Source organism: Hyperolius riggenbachi, chromosome 12 (assembly GCF_040937935.1).
Source record: "Hyperolius riggenbachi isolate aHypRig1 chromosome 12, aHypRig1.pri, whole genome shotgun sequence".
Classification (NCBI taxonomy): domain Eukaryota; kingdom Metazoa; phylum Chordata; class Amphibia; order Anura; family Hyperoliidae; genus Hyperolius; species Hyperolius riggenbachi.
Genome location: NC_090657.1, coordinates 49,696,888 through 49,712,185, shown reverse-complemented (window position 1 = coordinate 49,712,185; position 15,298 = coordinate 49,696,888). Strand labels below are relative to the sequence as shown.

Here is a 15,298-nt window from a genome sequence, read left to right as displayed (position 1 = left end):
GGTCTTCTTTATTTTGTTAACTTGTTTTGATGTTTTTCTCCTTGTCGTACGTCATATGGTTTGTCAACCGGTATTGTGCAAATGTGTGATCGAATACTTGTTTTTCAGCAGTGGACAAGTGCATTTTTGTGGCTCTGTACAACTTCCCGGCCAGCGGTCAAACTGATCTGAGCGTTCGAATGGGAGAGCAGCTGAACATCCTGTCAGAGTGAGTGACCTCAGGCTCTTTGTGTCTTTCCTGGCTAGACTGGATACGATACATACTATCTCTTATCTCTGCAGCCGACCACAATCTGTGTGCAGGAACATGCACTGTGGCACACAAGCACGGCAGTTGACATAATTAGACAACGACATTGTGAAATTGTTTTATAGATCACCTTTAAAGAGGAACTGTAGTGAAAATAACATAATAAATAAAATTGGTGATTGTTTACAATATTCATTTATAAGTTAAGTCAGTGCCCATTGTAAAATCTTTCCTTTCCCTGATTTACCCTCTGAAATTTATCAGTGGTAGTGACATTTTTAGTTCTGCCAGGTGATCTGTACAGGATGTTATTGAGAAGCCCATATGTCCTCGGCCGCGTAGTGCCCCCTTTACTGACTCGTGATCAGCACCACATATAAGAAAATATTTACCTTAAAGTGAACCTCCAGACTAAAAATCTACTCAGCAGCACTGAAAAGGCTGGGTGCTTCTTTAACAGTTTCACAGCATCAGAATTTTGTTTTTCTCACCCAAGCCTCATTTTTAGCTGCACAGAAAAAAAACTGCCCGGGCATTTTTCCTCTGATGCTGTGCAAAGCATGATGGGATTTCTGATGTTGTTCTCCTTTTACTATTTTTGTGCAATTATTATTTTTTTTTTTTTTTAATTTTGAATTTGAGATGTGAAGCCTAGCACACGCAGCCTTGGAGGGGTGATCAGGACACAGGACAGTTGGAACTGTTTCATGCTCCCTGTCACCTCCTTTCAACCAAAAATATTGTTGACCCCATGAAAAAGATGGCTGCCCCCATGAAACCACAAACATTTGCCTGTTCTTTTAAAACAGGGTGGATAAGAGATTATATTACCTATTTTAATTAACATAACGAATGTAACTTAATGACAGTATGTTTGTTTAGGCTGAAGTTCCCCTTTAAAAAAACTTGTTGCTTCCCTTATAGCAAACCTTAAAGGAACACTTTTATGAAAAATTGTAAAATTTAAAATGCATGTATACACATAAATGCCAGATGTACTTACACTATCTCCCAGATTAAAATGCAATATAAATTACTTTACTCCTATGTTCCAGTATCTTACAGTAGACAAAAAATCTGACAGATCTGATAGGTTTTGGACTAGTTTTCGGACTAGTTCATATCCTTATGGTCCATGGGGGGATTCTCAGGCCTTTCATTATTTTCAAAAGCCTTCACTGAATGACAGTTGCTCAGTCCAACTGTCAAAATAGTGTGCAAATGAGTGGGAAGGCTGGTTGACATCTTTGTATAGTTCCTTTCCAAAGAGTGCTTTTGTATAGAATAAAGGAGATACTGAGAATCCCCCACGAGGAGATGGACTAATCCAAAACCTGTCAGATCAGTGATATTTTTACTGCCTAATGTAAATGATAGGAAAATAGGAAAGTAATTTGTAGTTAATTTTACACTGGGAGAAATGTACATCTTAAATTGTTACATTAAAAATGACATGCATATATCTTAAATATAACTTTTCTGGAACCCCATAATCTCATTATGGTTATATAGGTTAAAAAATAAATTCAAAATTAAAGCGTTAACAGTTTTTTATGCCTATCCAGCTCCCATACAGATAAATCTTCAAATGTTGGACATTGTTTCCCTGCTCACAGACGTGACCGCTACATGAGTTTTATGACCTCTAGTTACTAATTAGTGACATTCACATTGCAATCCCCTGGGAGAATGCCATCATAAGCCTTATAGAATTAATCTTTGGAAAATGGGGGGCACCAGTTAGTTCTAAGTAGAATTGGGGCTGCACATACAGGTGTTTATCTCATCGTGTTACATGCCACTTCAAGTACCTTTTAAGGACAACTGTAGCAAGAGAGATATGGAGACTGCAATGTTTATTTCCATGTAAGCAATGCCAGTTGCCTGGCATGCTGATCCTCTGCCTCTAATACTTTCAGCCATAGACCCTGAACAAGCATGCAGCAGATCAGGTGTTTCTGACATCACTGTTAAATCTGACAAGATTAGCTGCATGCTAGCCATATAGATCAGCAGGGCTGCCAGGCAACTGGTATGGTTTAAAATGAAATACATATGGCAGCCTCCATATACCTCTCACTACAGTTGTCCTTTAAGCATGGAGGTAAAGAGGTGGAAAGCATTCTTCACTGGGAGGCCTGTTAAAATGAGGCGTACTCTTCCATTATAAGTAGAGCACTGTAAACTGAACTCAGGTTCCTCATTTTCCTTTCAAGTATCCCTAAAGCATTCTTAAAAATAAACAGATGCTTACCTAGTTTGGATTGTCCAGTGACTTCTTGTACCCACTTTTCTGGAGAAGGGACCCTCTAAACCTATTTGATTGACTGGAGCTCATTGAATCAGCTTCTTCTGGCCACATGCCGAGTAGAGTGCATGGAGGAAATATGGTAAACTGTGCATGAGTAGCTTCACTCTACTGGGCATGCACGGACTGCACTCACACATGCCCAGTCGGAAAGCACTCAACCATGGCCAGGAGTGCAGCCAGGAGATGATGACTTCAGTTGAATAAGTTTAGGGATCCTTTGATGGAGCATCGGAGCTGCGCTGAGCTGTGAAAACCACCTCAGTAGTGAAGTGGAAGAAACTGTAGATTACGGTAGCTTATAAGAAATTCCATATAAATTCATAAAACTTTCTGGCAATCAGACAGGATGCCATTTTTGTCCAATGGTGATTGTGTACATGTCCTGATGCAAAGTGTAACGATTGTGGAATTCTCTCCGTAGTCAGCGCACAGGATGCGCGCTGACACTGCGGAAATCCTCCACAAGCGTATAATCTGAGAGAACCCAGCAAAACGTGCAATGCACCTGTAGAGGGGAATTCCTGCCGGCAGATGGAGCCGTGGAGTGCAGAGGACCAGATCCTCTGCCCTGCCACAGATGCCAGATAGGAATTGTACGAGGGGAAGCAATGCAGGGCAAGATAGCCCTTAACCTCCCTGGCGGTCTATTAAGATCGCCAGGGCGGCTGCGGGAGGGGTTTTTTTTAATTAAAAAAAGACTGTTTCATGCAGCCAACTGAAAGTTGGCTGCATGAAAGCCCACTAGAGGGCGCTCCGGAGGCGTTCTTCCGATCACTTCCGGCACCCAGAATAAACAAGGAAGGCCGCAATGAGCAGCCTTCCTTGTTTTGCTTACATCGTCGCCATAGCGACGAGCGGAGTGACGTCATGGACGTCAGCCGACGTCCTGACGTCAGCCGCCTCCGATCCAGCCCTTAGCGCTGGCCGGAACTTTTGTTCCGGCTGCGCAGGGCTCGGGCGGCTGGGGGGACCCTCTTTCGCCGCTGCTCACGGCGGATCGCCGCAGAGCGGCGGCGATCAGGCAGCACACGCGGCTGGCAAAGTGCCGGCTGCGTGTGCTGCTTTTTATTTCGCTCAAATCGGCCCAGCAGGGCCTAAGCGGCGACCTCCGGCGGTGATGGACGTGTATAGTCGTCCATACCGCTGAGGAGGTTAAAGAGAATGAGCACAGGGACAGAATGTATGTGTGTGCACCAATCTAGTTGCCAACCCGCGACGGTGAACACACAACAGCAGAAACAAAGTAGGAACGCAATCGCGAGAGAGGCGATTGCCAGAGGTGACACAAGACTGAGCAAGACAGAGCACGAGAGTAGCAAAGGCACAGCAAACAGCAATGAGAAGATGAGGAAAATAACAAACGCTAGCTAAACGCGAACACTGCACTCATTCACAACAGCAAACGCGTTTACGGCGCGGTCTCCGCACGATAAGCGCAACAGAGACAAGCACGCCACCCTAACCAACCAACGCCACACAAACACGAAACAGTTCGTATCAGACAAGACAGAGAAGGAGCAGCCAGCAGCAACCGCAGCTCTGGCCTACACTCCCAGACAGAGTTCAAAAGGAACCACCGCTGCTACCGTTAGAGCGAGTGCGATCCAGACAGACAAACGAACAGAAACAGGAATAGGTCAGATAAGATCCACCTCTCTTCCGCCAGAGTGAGTGTGATCTAGGTTCAGGGACAGAACAGGAAGGATCCACTGCTCTTTCCGCCAGAGCGAGTGTGAACCAAGTAGGGAAACAGAGCTAGCAGGATCCACTGCTCCTTTCGCCAGAGCAAGTGTGATCCAAGTACAGAAACCGAGCTTAGCAGGATCCACTGCTCTTTCCGCCAGAGCAAGTGTGATCCAGGTTCTGGAGCAAAAGATTCACCATCGCCAACCGCTGGCGACAGTGCAATCGCAAGGACAAACAGAAGACAGAACAGGCAATACAAATAATACAACCTGACTGTACTAGAGGGTTGCCTAATGCAGTCCCCAGGAATACTCTAAGATGATCTTTAGCAAACAATAGCAAGGCTGACACTCCAGGAGTGTTTAACCAGTAACAAACCATGATGACCAGCAAAGGATTGTGGGATCACATGGTATTTATGCTGCAAGCCTTCAAGGGAGGCCACTAAGCAATTTGCATAATCAGTATATGCAAATTCCTCAGCAGAGCACGTCTGAAGCTTGCAAAGCAAAGACAGGTCTCTTATCCAAAGATCTGCATCCCACAGACTTAAGGAATGGTCAAACAGCTGTCTGCCTGTGCAGCCAGCTGAGCGGATCATTACACAAAGACAACTAAAGTCTCTGGGAGCCTAGAAATTGTTTTATTTATTTATTTTTTTTTTAATTTCTACTGATTTGATTTCTGTTTTCTTTTGTGTCTCCAGGGATGGTGACTGGTGGAAAGTGAAGTCTATAACTACTGGAAGAGAATGCTATATGCCCAGGAGTTATGTGGCCAAAGTATATAACAGGTAACTCTACAACTACAGTGTGGAAACTGGAACCTTTCAAATTTATCCTAACTGATCACATGCTTTTCCATGTGCTCTGGTACACAGGGGGACTATATGGCGATAAGCAAATGTTCAACTATTTTACAAATTATCTTAACCGGCAGAGCGCAAAACATGCTCTAACTGTTGGATTAACTTGAGTTATCAGTCATTGGTCGCCTCTTATCAGTGATAACACCTTGTCGTTTGCACGTCTTTTACTTGACAAAGGTTGTCCAACTTCTTCTTCAAGTTGTTTGATAATTGCGCATTTAAAAGACTTTTGTTGAGCGCGTGTATGAGCCTTAAGAAAGAGTTTGCAAAATTTTACTGAAAAACAAACACACACTTTAACCAGAGGAAAATGCATCAGCTTTTTACAAAATATGTTCTATGAAAATAGAATTTTTGCAATGCTTTTTTATATGTTCCCCTTGGTAACAATTTTTTTTTTGTGCAAGAAACTTCCCCCAACTTCTACATCACTTCCTCCAATACCGTGTTTCCCCCAAAATAAGACACTGTCTTATATTAATTTTTGCTCCAGAAGATGTGCTAGGACTTATTTTCAGAGAATGTCTTATTTTTTGGGGTAGTTTTCCTATACAAAAGCAGTATGCACAGAGCTTGTGGTCTTCAGATATTGGCTCTCACTTACAAGAAAGTGATTCTGCTGATCATGTGCGTAAAGCCCCATCTACACCATATCTTTTTTTTTTTTTTTTTTTTTTTAACGATTCGATTCAATCTGACATGTCTCATCGGGATTCGATCCAATTTGCCATTTCAAAACAATGGCAAATTGAATTGAAGCGAATCCCGATCAAACATGTTGGATTGAATCAAATCGAATCAATGAAACAAAATGAATCGGACAAAAAATTGTATGGTGTAGATGGGGCTTAAGAGTCTATTTCTTACAGGCAGAGAACTCTGTCAGACTCCCCAAAGCCATGGATAGGATAAGCTGTGTCCTGGGAAGAGGTGAAGTGCTGCTGATGCTTATCATGACAGATCAGGAGGGCTGGCTCCAACAAAAACACAAATTGCCTGACACATATACAGGACTGCAGAACTTGCATTATACTGCTTCGTTCCTGTATCCAGGCTTTGTATTGAGCGTGACTTGCTGGTGTCTGCGTGTTGCTCCTAGGTAGGGCTTACATTCAGGAGGTGTCTTATACTTCAAGCATGCTAGGAATTCCTTCTAGGGCTTAAGGTGCCCAGAGGCGCTAAGCTGACGAATCCTACATACAAGTGTTATACTCCGTTCCATAGCCTGATGAAGTGGGTTGAACCCGCGAAACGTGTTGCAAACTATTGGAGTGTATGGTTAAACATTTTCTTGTTGAAAAATCAACTTCTTTCTTGTTTTTATATTGGGAAAGGTGAATCCACCCATCACCTCCCGTTTTTAAGAATTTTATCTGTTTTTTTATACTACTGGCGCCTCTGTACCTTTGTTACCCATACACTCGTCAGATTGGCAGCAGATAGATAAGAAATGCATCTGATGATCTATCTGATGCGTTTTTAGAACATTTTTTACCAGGATAGAATTCCAATAGATTTCAGTTTTAAATCTATTGAAATTCGATCTGATGGCATTTTTTTGCCATCAGATTTCCATTAAGGCCAATGCAAAATGATAAGCAATCTCATCAGATCGACCTAGATTTTCCACCCTGCCAGTTCGATGGAAAACCATCGAAATCGGCCATCGATCGGTCGATTGGCCAACCGATTTGCAATCGATCAATCGGTCGGCCAGAAAATCGGCTGAGTGTATGGGCCCCTTTATTCTCAGGGGATGCCTTTCTTTAGGGGAAACCCGGTATATGGGTCCATCCATCAGATCAGGTGTTTTGTGGCTCCACTCATAGGTGTGAAGATTATGATGTCCACATATGTTGGATGGCACTTGTAAGATGGACCCCCAGTGTGCGAGGGTTACCAAGGGAATGGATGTGAACATTGGAGGGCAGAGGCGTCACTAGGGTTGGTGTCACCCGGTGCGGAAACTCAGTGCCACTCCCTCCTACCCCAACAAACTCCAAACTTCACCAGGTAGTAACGTTGCTTGTTATGGGGGGGGGGGGTGTTAAAATGATCACCATGTGGCCCTGTTAGCCTCTAAACTCTGTTATAAGCTCAACAAGGAGCAGCCAGACAGGAGTAGAGCAGGAGAGAGAAGTCTATCAGACAGTAGCCTGGTCAGTATCTACATAGCCTTTTCCACTCTCCCTTAGCCTGGAGCTTGGCGTCGCCCCCTCTGCTGGTGACACCTGGTGCGGTCTGCACCTACCGCACTCCCCTAGTGAGGCTACTGTTGGAGGGTGTGCAGGGGGGCCCCATGACTTGTAGTTACGCTACTGCATATACTTATTATAGTTACGGTACTTATATAAAGGGGACTCTTCTAAAAACACTTTCAGTCGAGGGTGAAGGTGTGCTTTTTATGCTGAACCATGTTCCCTGAAAAAATGGGAAATGGTAATAAGCCATAGATACTGACTCTGACATTGGGCTTATGTATATAAATAAGACTTCATGTGATATGTAAGGAATCGAGCAGTTCCTAACCACAGGTTCCTTATTCTAGGTGGCTATATAAAGGAATAAACCGGGAGAAAGCAGAAGAGTTGCTTCTCGTGAGCAGCAACAGCAGTGGTTCCTTCCTGATCCGGGAAAGTGAAACAAGAAAAGGTAAATGGCAATCATTTCGTGTTTTTCTTCCTCTTAGGAAACCTATTTGATGCCACAAAAACATGTGAGAACTGAAATATCAGGCTTCTTGTAGCAAATCATAGTTTTAACAGTTTGCAGTGGTGTAGCAGCCCCACCAGGGCCTCTATTCTCAGTATTTCCTTTATTTTTTTTATTAGCGATGGTCAATGAGATGCAAATAAGTTCTCCTAAGAATGAACCTTGCATTTTTTATTGGCCTAAGTTCAAGCTGCATATCATTTACGTGACATTTGAATTTTAGGAGAGCTTATTTGCATCTCATTGACCATCTCTGTTCTTCTCTGGAATGGATAAAATCTCAGGAATGGTGAGGATGTGTCCTTAGTTGAAGGTGCTTACAGCTACCTGATGTCTCTGCCCTAAGCAGGTGCCAGTTCATGGGACTTCCTACAAGCTAAAGGACCTTTCAGGGCCTGCCACTTTCCCTCCAGCTTGCAGTCGAGTGGTCCACAGTGAGAGTGTGGCGTGATCTCCGTGTGGGTGTGTGCGCAGGGCTTTTCCTGCAGTGTTGTCCCAAGCTTAGATCAAGCTTGATGGGGCTCTCCGCCCATCGGGTCACATGTGCTAGTTTTTCTAGTGTGGTGGGTTTCTGGGTTGGGTTTGTATGTTGCGGGGGGGGGGGGGGGGGGGGGGACTGGGAGCGGTTGCTAACTCAGCATGCAGTAAATTTTTTGTACACGATTTGCATATACTTTATTTCCCCAAAACTCTGTTAAATGGAAAAGTAGACAGAAATATGTTGAAATGTGCTTCCTGTTCACGGGATTGGTGAGGGCATTACAATGCTTCTGCTCTTTGCAGCTACATAATTTTTGCAGCAAAATGAGATTCTGGGCAGTCTGTCCTCCAAGAGAGATCACTGTTGCCATGGTTTAATCTTGCTCAGGGGCGCAGCTAGAGGGGAGCAGCACCTGCGATCACAGGGGTTAAGGCGATCCATGGGGAGGGATACAACTACTAACCTTCCATTGGTCGGATACAGGGGACTATGCTTCACATCAGGTGTTTTTGTGGCTACACTTGTTATGGGTGTGAACATTATTACTATTATTTAGTATTTATATAGCGCCAACATCTTCCGCAGCGCTGTACATAGTATATATTGTCTTGTCACTAACTGTCCCTCAGAGGGGCTCACAATTTAGTCCCTACCAATGTCACATGTCCTATGTCCATGTATCGTGTAGTGTATGAGTTGCAGTCTAGGTCCAATGTAGGGGGAAGCCAATTAACTTATCTGTATGTTTTTGGGATGTGGGAGGAAACTGGAGTGCCCGGAGGAAACCCATATAGACACGGGGAGAACATATAAGTTCCTTGCAGATGTTGACCTGACTGATTCGAACCGGGGACCCAGCGCTGCAAGGTGAAGATCCTGATGCCCACACTTGTTTGTGACCCTTGTGAGATGGGCTTCAAGTCCATGAAGGGCACCAATGGGAGGCAAGGGAAGGGGTGTGAACAATGGGGGAGGGGGGTCCATCACAGTTTTGCTGGGGGGTCTCATGAATTCTAGCGATGCCACTGATCTTGCTGTCGGTTTTTGAAATTCAGAGTTGGCTGAAGATTGAGGACGAGGATAATTTTTCAATAACCTTAAATTGCAAAACACTTGCAACATAAATCTATGTTCATTGGTCAATAATATAATATGTGATTTCCTTGGCCTTCTCTTCCATATTTGTATGCCCTATACCCATAACTGTGTTAGGGGGCCCGAGCATTACATTTCATGCACAGCCTCAGGAAGTCTTCTTCACACCTGTCAAACATGATGTGGTGCGAGTTGTGGAAACAATGCACTGTACACATTAGTTACAGGAAACCAGATAGCCTCATGTGCACACACAGGTGCATTGTGCTGATCTGAGTGTGCTCAACCTCTGTGCTAGCCTTGTGCCATATACTACTGGATGCAAACACTCAATCTCACACTACCACTCACACATTACTGGAACTAAGACCTCTGAAAGGTTTAAATGGATTTGGGAATCCACATTATAAACAAAGTAGGCTAAAGGTGGGTACACACGCACTGCAGCAGCAAACGACTGGTCCGTCGGACCCTCCCGTATGCACTGTCGGCGGACTGATAAGGCTGTTCCTGAATGATCGCTGAGGGATTGTATCTTGTATCTTGTATTGGCTGATGCCGGATGTGCTTTCTGGTTGCTTGAGACTTAAATGTTAAAATAGTCCTAGCTAATATAGTGGTATACCTCACTCTATATACATACCATGAACTCTGTATTAACCTCCTTGGCGGTAATCCCGAGCTGAGCTCGGGGTATGCCGCCGGAGGTCGCCGCTCAGGCCCTGCTGGGCCGATTTCAATTCTGAAAAAAGCAGCACACGCAGCTGGCACTTTGCCAGCCGCGTGTGCTGCCCGATCGCCGCCGCTCCGCGGCGATCCGCCGCGTGCAGCGGCGAAAGAGGGTCCCCCCAGCCGCCCGAGCCCAGCGCAGCCGGAACAAACAGTTCCGGCCGGCGCTAGAGGCTGGATCGGGCGGCTCTGACGTCAGGACGTCGACCGACGTCCATGACGTCACTCCGCTCGTCGCCATGGCGACGACAAAAGCGAAACAAGATAGGCCGCTCATTGCGGCCTATCTTGTTACTTTCGATTGCCGGAGGCGATCGAAAGAACGCAACAGGAGCGCCCTCTAGTGGGCTTTCATGCAGCCAACTTTCAGTTGGCTGCATGAAATATTTTTTTTTTTATTAAAAAAAAACCACGTTGCAGCCTCCCTGGCAAAATAAATAAACCGCCAGGGAGGTTAAATGTTTGAATACAGTCATTGAAAATATATTAACCTTGTGGGAGCCGTTGAACCCAGTCTTTAAAGGACACCCGAAGCGAAAATAAACGAATGACAAACGGTTGTATCTATCTTCCCTCTCCTAAAAATGACTTTTTAAAATCTACTTTTTAAGTTTTTACAGTTTTGTTTTTGCTCAATGGCACATTCATTGAAGTATGCCAGAGCTAAAAATCTATGAACTATTGACCCTTTTTATCTCTTTCCTGCTCTTAGAAGCCACTTTCTGCTAGGAAAGTGTTTTATAGTTGCAATTTCTTATCAGTGAGGGTCACCCTCAGGACTGAGTCAGCTACTTACATACCTGATATTTAACTCTTTCAGGCAGAGAAAGAAAAAAAGGAACCCAGCATAGTTATTAGTGTGCTCTGCACTGTACATACACATGTCTATCTCTTCATGTCACATGTCACCTCAGGTATCCTTTAAGCACAGCAGAGCCCACAAACAGCCTAAGAAATTGGTCTTCACCACTGTGAGTACTGTGCTGGTTAGTTGCATTCTGGATAACTTGGACGCTACTGTATACAGCTATATTAAGTGTTTCTGATGCTGATACCAGGGTATTTAACATAGAAGAATGCAGTAAATTGTTCAGGATTCCCACTTTTACATGTCGTTACAGTTCCCCTTTACACTTCATATGGATATAGACTACCGGTGGTTCTCCTGCCCTTGTTTCTTTTCTTCTTTGCTGTGCTCAGTTGGTTCCCTTATAATAGCATCTATTATGTCTCCTATAACACTTTGCATCTACATTTGTGGCCTGCTTAGTAATTGTTTAATTTATATTTCCAACAGGAAGTTACAGCCTCTCAATCAGAAAAACCAATCAAGTCACACGGGATTCCATTAAGCATTATCGCATCAACCAACTGGAGAATGGGTGGCTTTTTATCTCCCCAAGACTGACCTTCCCAACACTCCAAGAGATGGTGGATTACTACTCTGGTAAGTATTTTGTCTCAGAAAGAAGGCCTTACTCTTGGATCTAAAACAAACTTTGATTATTTAATGTTCTCACTTAGCATCTTTTATTTAGCCAAAGGCCAGCTCAACACAAAGCATTTTTTTTTATTTTGGTTGAAGCCAGTGGTTAGAGAGAAATTCAGAGTCAAGCAATAGTTTGGGCCCCTGCAGAGTCTTTGGCAGGGTAGCGTCTTACCTGTGCTGGCGTGCGCTCTCCTCTGTCAGTCTGTGGCTCTGCACTCACCACAACTTCATCCTCACAAGGGTGCCTCTCCATGACCCGGCACAAGCTATAATGTAATAACATGCAGCAGGTCATACAGAAGATGTGGCTATTGGTGGATAAAGACAGGAATGCATGGAGCCACAGACTGAAAGAGGAGTGCGCCTGCTGAGGGAGGTGAGACGCTACTCTGCCATGGACTCTGCAGAGGGCCCCTACAGGCTCTGGGGAAATTGTCCCCTTTGCCACTATAGTAGCACCGGCCAATGAAACAACTTGCAGTTTCTCCTTTAATACAGATGACCGCTTCCCTTGAGGTCTAACTGTTATAGATAACCTGTGTCCTGTGTTTATCTTTTAAAGAAACGGCAGATGGGATTTGCTGCATCCTACGGGCGCCCTGCATCGTTCAAGGCTTTGCTCCTCCTGTCCTTATGAACTCTCAACCCATCATTGTCAGGAAGCCAACACTCAACTGGAGAAACTTAGATAGGTGAGTATGTACAGTAACCTCGCACTCACTAGGTAATCAGTAGTGTAACATAGGTGGGCAATGAATCAGGTAGATGACATCACGCCCTTCTGCAGATGATCTGTATTATATCTACAGAATTGGCACCCAGAGGTTCTTTATCAATTCTCGTTTTCTCCTATGTTTTCTCATAGGAGATAAAATAACTTTTCAGCACTGAAAAGTTTTGCAAAGTTTTTGCCATTAAAGGACACCCGAGGTGAAAATAAACTGACAAGATAAACAATTGTATCTATCCTCCTTCTCCTAGAAATGACTTTTTAAGAAATCCCACAGTTGTATTTTATATTTAAATCTACTTTTTTTAACCACTCAAGGACCAGGGCTTTCTGCAGTGATCGGTGCTGCGTGGGCTCTCCAGCCCGCAGCACCGATCAGGATTGAGCCTTGGCGATCAGACTCCCCCCCCCCCCCCTTTTTTTCCCCACTAGGGGGATGTCCTGCTGGGGGGGGTCTGATCGCCACCGGCTGTTTGTGATCTGCGGGGGGTGCTCTTCAAAGCCCCCCTCCGCAGCGTTTTCCGCGCTCCCTGCCTTCCCGTCCCTCCCTCTCCCTCCATGGGCTGCGCAGGATGGATATCCGTCCTGCGCATTGAAGGATAGGCTTAAGCCTATCATATGCCGGCGATTCCCGGCCAATCAGAGGCCGGGGATCGCCGATCTACGTCACGGCGCTGCTGCGCAGCAGCGCCGTATGATGTAAACAGCGGGGATTTCTTCCCTACGTGTTTACATTTTGCAGGCGAGCCGCGATCGGCTGCTCTCCGGCTGTTCACGGAGACACCCTCCGTGAACTGACATGGAAAGGCCGTTTCCATGGTAACCCACTTAAAGAGAATCTGTACTCTAATATTCTTACAATAAAAAGCATACCATTCTATTCCTTATTTTCTCCTGTGCCCCTCTGTGCTGTTTCTGCCACTCTCTGCTGCAATCCTGGCTTGTAATTAACAGTTTTAGGCAATGTTTACAAACAAACTAACCAGCTTCTAATAGGCTCAGCTAAGCATAGTGTGTGAGTATGCAGGGGGCCTGCAGAGGGTGTGTATCGCTTCTACCAATCACAAGCAGCCCTGCACATTCCACACAATCAAGCTTTAGCCCGACAAACAGGACAGAGGAAAGATACATTGATTTATTACAAAGACAGTGCAGTTAGGAAAGACTGCAGTAAGCCAGAGCAGATTAGAACAGGCATAGGAACTTATAGGATAGAAGAACTAAGGCTGAAAAAAATTGTTACAGAGTCTCTTTAAGACCTGCTGATGCCTATGGGCGTTAGCTGGTTCTTAAAAGTTTTTTTTTATTGTTTTTTCTTAATGACCCATTCATTGAAGTATTCCAGAGCTAAACTCTATGAACCATTGACCCTTTATCTCTTTCCTGCTCTGAGAAGCCATTTTCTGCTAGGAAAGTGTTTTATGACTGTAGTTCCTTATCACCGAGGGTCACACTGTAGTCTGACCCAGTCCTGACAGGAACTGCCACTTACATACCTGATGTTTAAACCTTTGAGGCAAACAAAGACAAAAAGGAACACTGCATAGTTATTTGTGCGCTAGGCACTGTACATACACGTCTATCTCATCATGTCACATGTCACCTCGGGTATCCATCCATGTGGGGTTTTTTTGATGGAAAGGAAAACATTTTTGTGATGGTGGACTCACTATCGGCGATGTGCACAGTCCCAGCATTAAAGTCCTCACACTAAAGCAACAAAATATGTCTAATAATGCGCAATTAAAATAATTCCAACATTACCAAACACTCTGAGTGCCAATTATGAAGATGTGATACTGATTGGATAGGTCAAACATGTATTGGCTGGAAAGTGTACTGGTTGAGGGCTCTGCTCAGTAAAGAGACCTTGGGCAAGACTCCCTAACACTGCAACTGCCTATAAAGCATGCCTTAGTGGCTGCAGCTCTGGCGCTTTGAGTCCACCAGGAGAAAAGTGCTATATAAATGTTCTGTGTCATAGCACTGTATATTGTTTACAATTCGTATAACTCGACAACAAACCATATCCCTGTGTTCGACTACAGCATTCAATCTATTTTCCTCCTCTCGTTTCCCAGCACTGCATTGTTTACTGAAGAAAGCGCTCTGAATGATGACTGTCCGGTCAGTCTTGGTCTCCGGGAAGCGGTCAACTCGTACATGTACATGACAGAAGACTCGGACTCGAGGACAGCCCTGTGGAAGAGGAAGACATAGACATTCTTTGCCTGCATAGCAAGGATCTTCAGGTTGCTTCATCGTTTGGGAGATGATACTACAGACATTTTTATAATGAAAACTTTTCGATGAGTAATTGAAACTGCTCAGTGCCTGTTCAGCAAGATGTTGCAGGTCAATACTTCCTGACTTGTGCTGCCAATGGACTTAACCCTCTGTATTTATTGCAGCTGTGCTGCTTTTACATTATTATTTTTTTGCGTGCAATTTTTTTTTTGTCTGTGTGTTAAATAAAAATAACATTTGAATGTAAACGTGTTTGTTTATGTAAGAAAAGTGAAGACTTGTAGCTACCGTAATTAATTTATTCCACTGGATTAGGGATGGTCAATGAGATACTTATAACATTTGCATAATCACAGAATTATAATTCTATGCAAATGTATGCAGCTGGACCAATTGAAGGGAGTAGCTGATGATGGTCGAAAGCCTTTACAGAATACATGACTTTTCTGGTCGGGAAAGTTACACAAAATCCAGGCAAAAAGGTTGCCAGTTTCCATATATAATGGCCATATGCTCACAAGGTAGTACCAAGATGAACATGAGACCATCTACTATATGTCAGTGTGCAACAAGCCCCATGGCTCCCACTGATAATGCTGGCATCCTACCCAATGGAGTCTGGAGACCCCTTGCCCTCCCCCGGGACGAGAATCTGCATCCCTGCAAATCCCTCTTCACCTCGCCACTGTGCACTCCCGCA

The 15,298-nt window shown here is 44.4% G+C and overlaps 1 protein-coding gene across 3 annotated transcripts in view; it reads left to right on the top strand.

Annotated features, from left to right (window-relative positions):
* Positions 1-14,846, top strand: part of SLA2 (Src like adaptor 2) — a 45,264-nt gene extending 30,418 nt beyond the window's left edge. For 2 of the 3 annotated variants that reach the window (XM_068262010.1, XM_068262011.1), the window contains exons 3-8: positions 109-208; positions 4,954-5,040; positions 7,664-7,767; positions 11,430-11,579; positions 12,184-12,313; positions 14,433-14,846. In XM_068262010.1, coding sequence (XP_068118111.1) covers positions 109-208; positions 4,954-5,040; positions 7,664-7,767; positions 11,430-11,579; positions 12,184-12,313; positions 14,433-14,571 — 710 coding nt within the window. In that variant the 3' untranslated portion in view covers positions 14,572-14,846. The remainder of the gene's footprint in view (positions 1-108; positions 209-4,953; positions 5,041-7,663; positions 7,768-11,429; positions 11,580-12,183; positions 12,314-14,432) is intronic. The other variant, XM_068262012.1, reaches the window with a different exon arrangement.
* Positions 14,847-15,298: the final 452 nt, after the last annotated feature.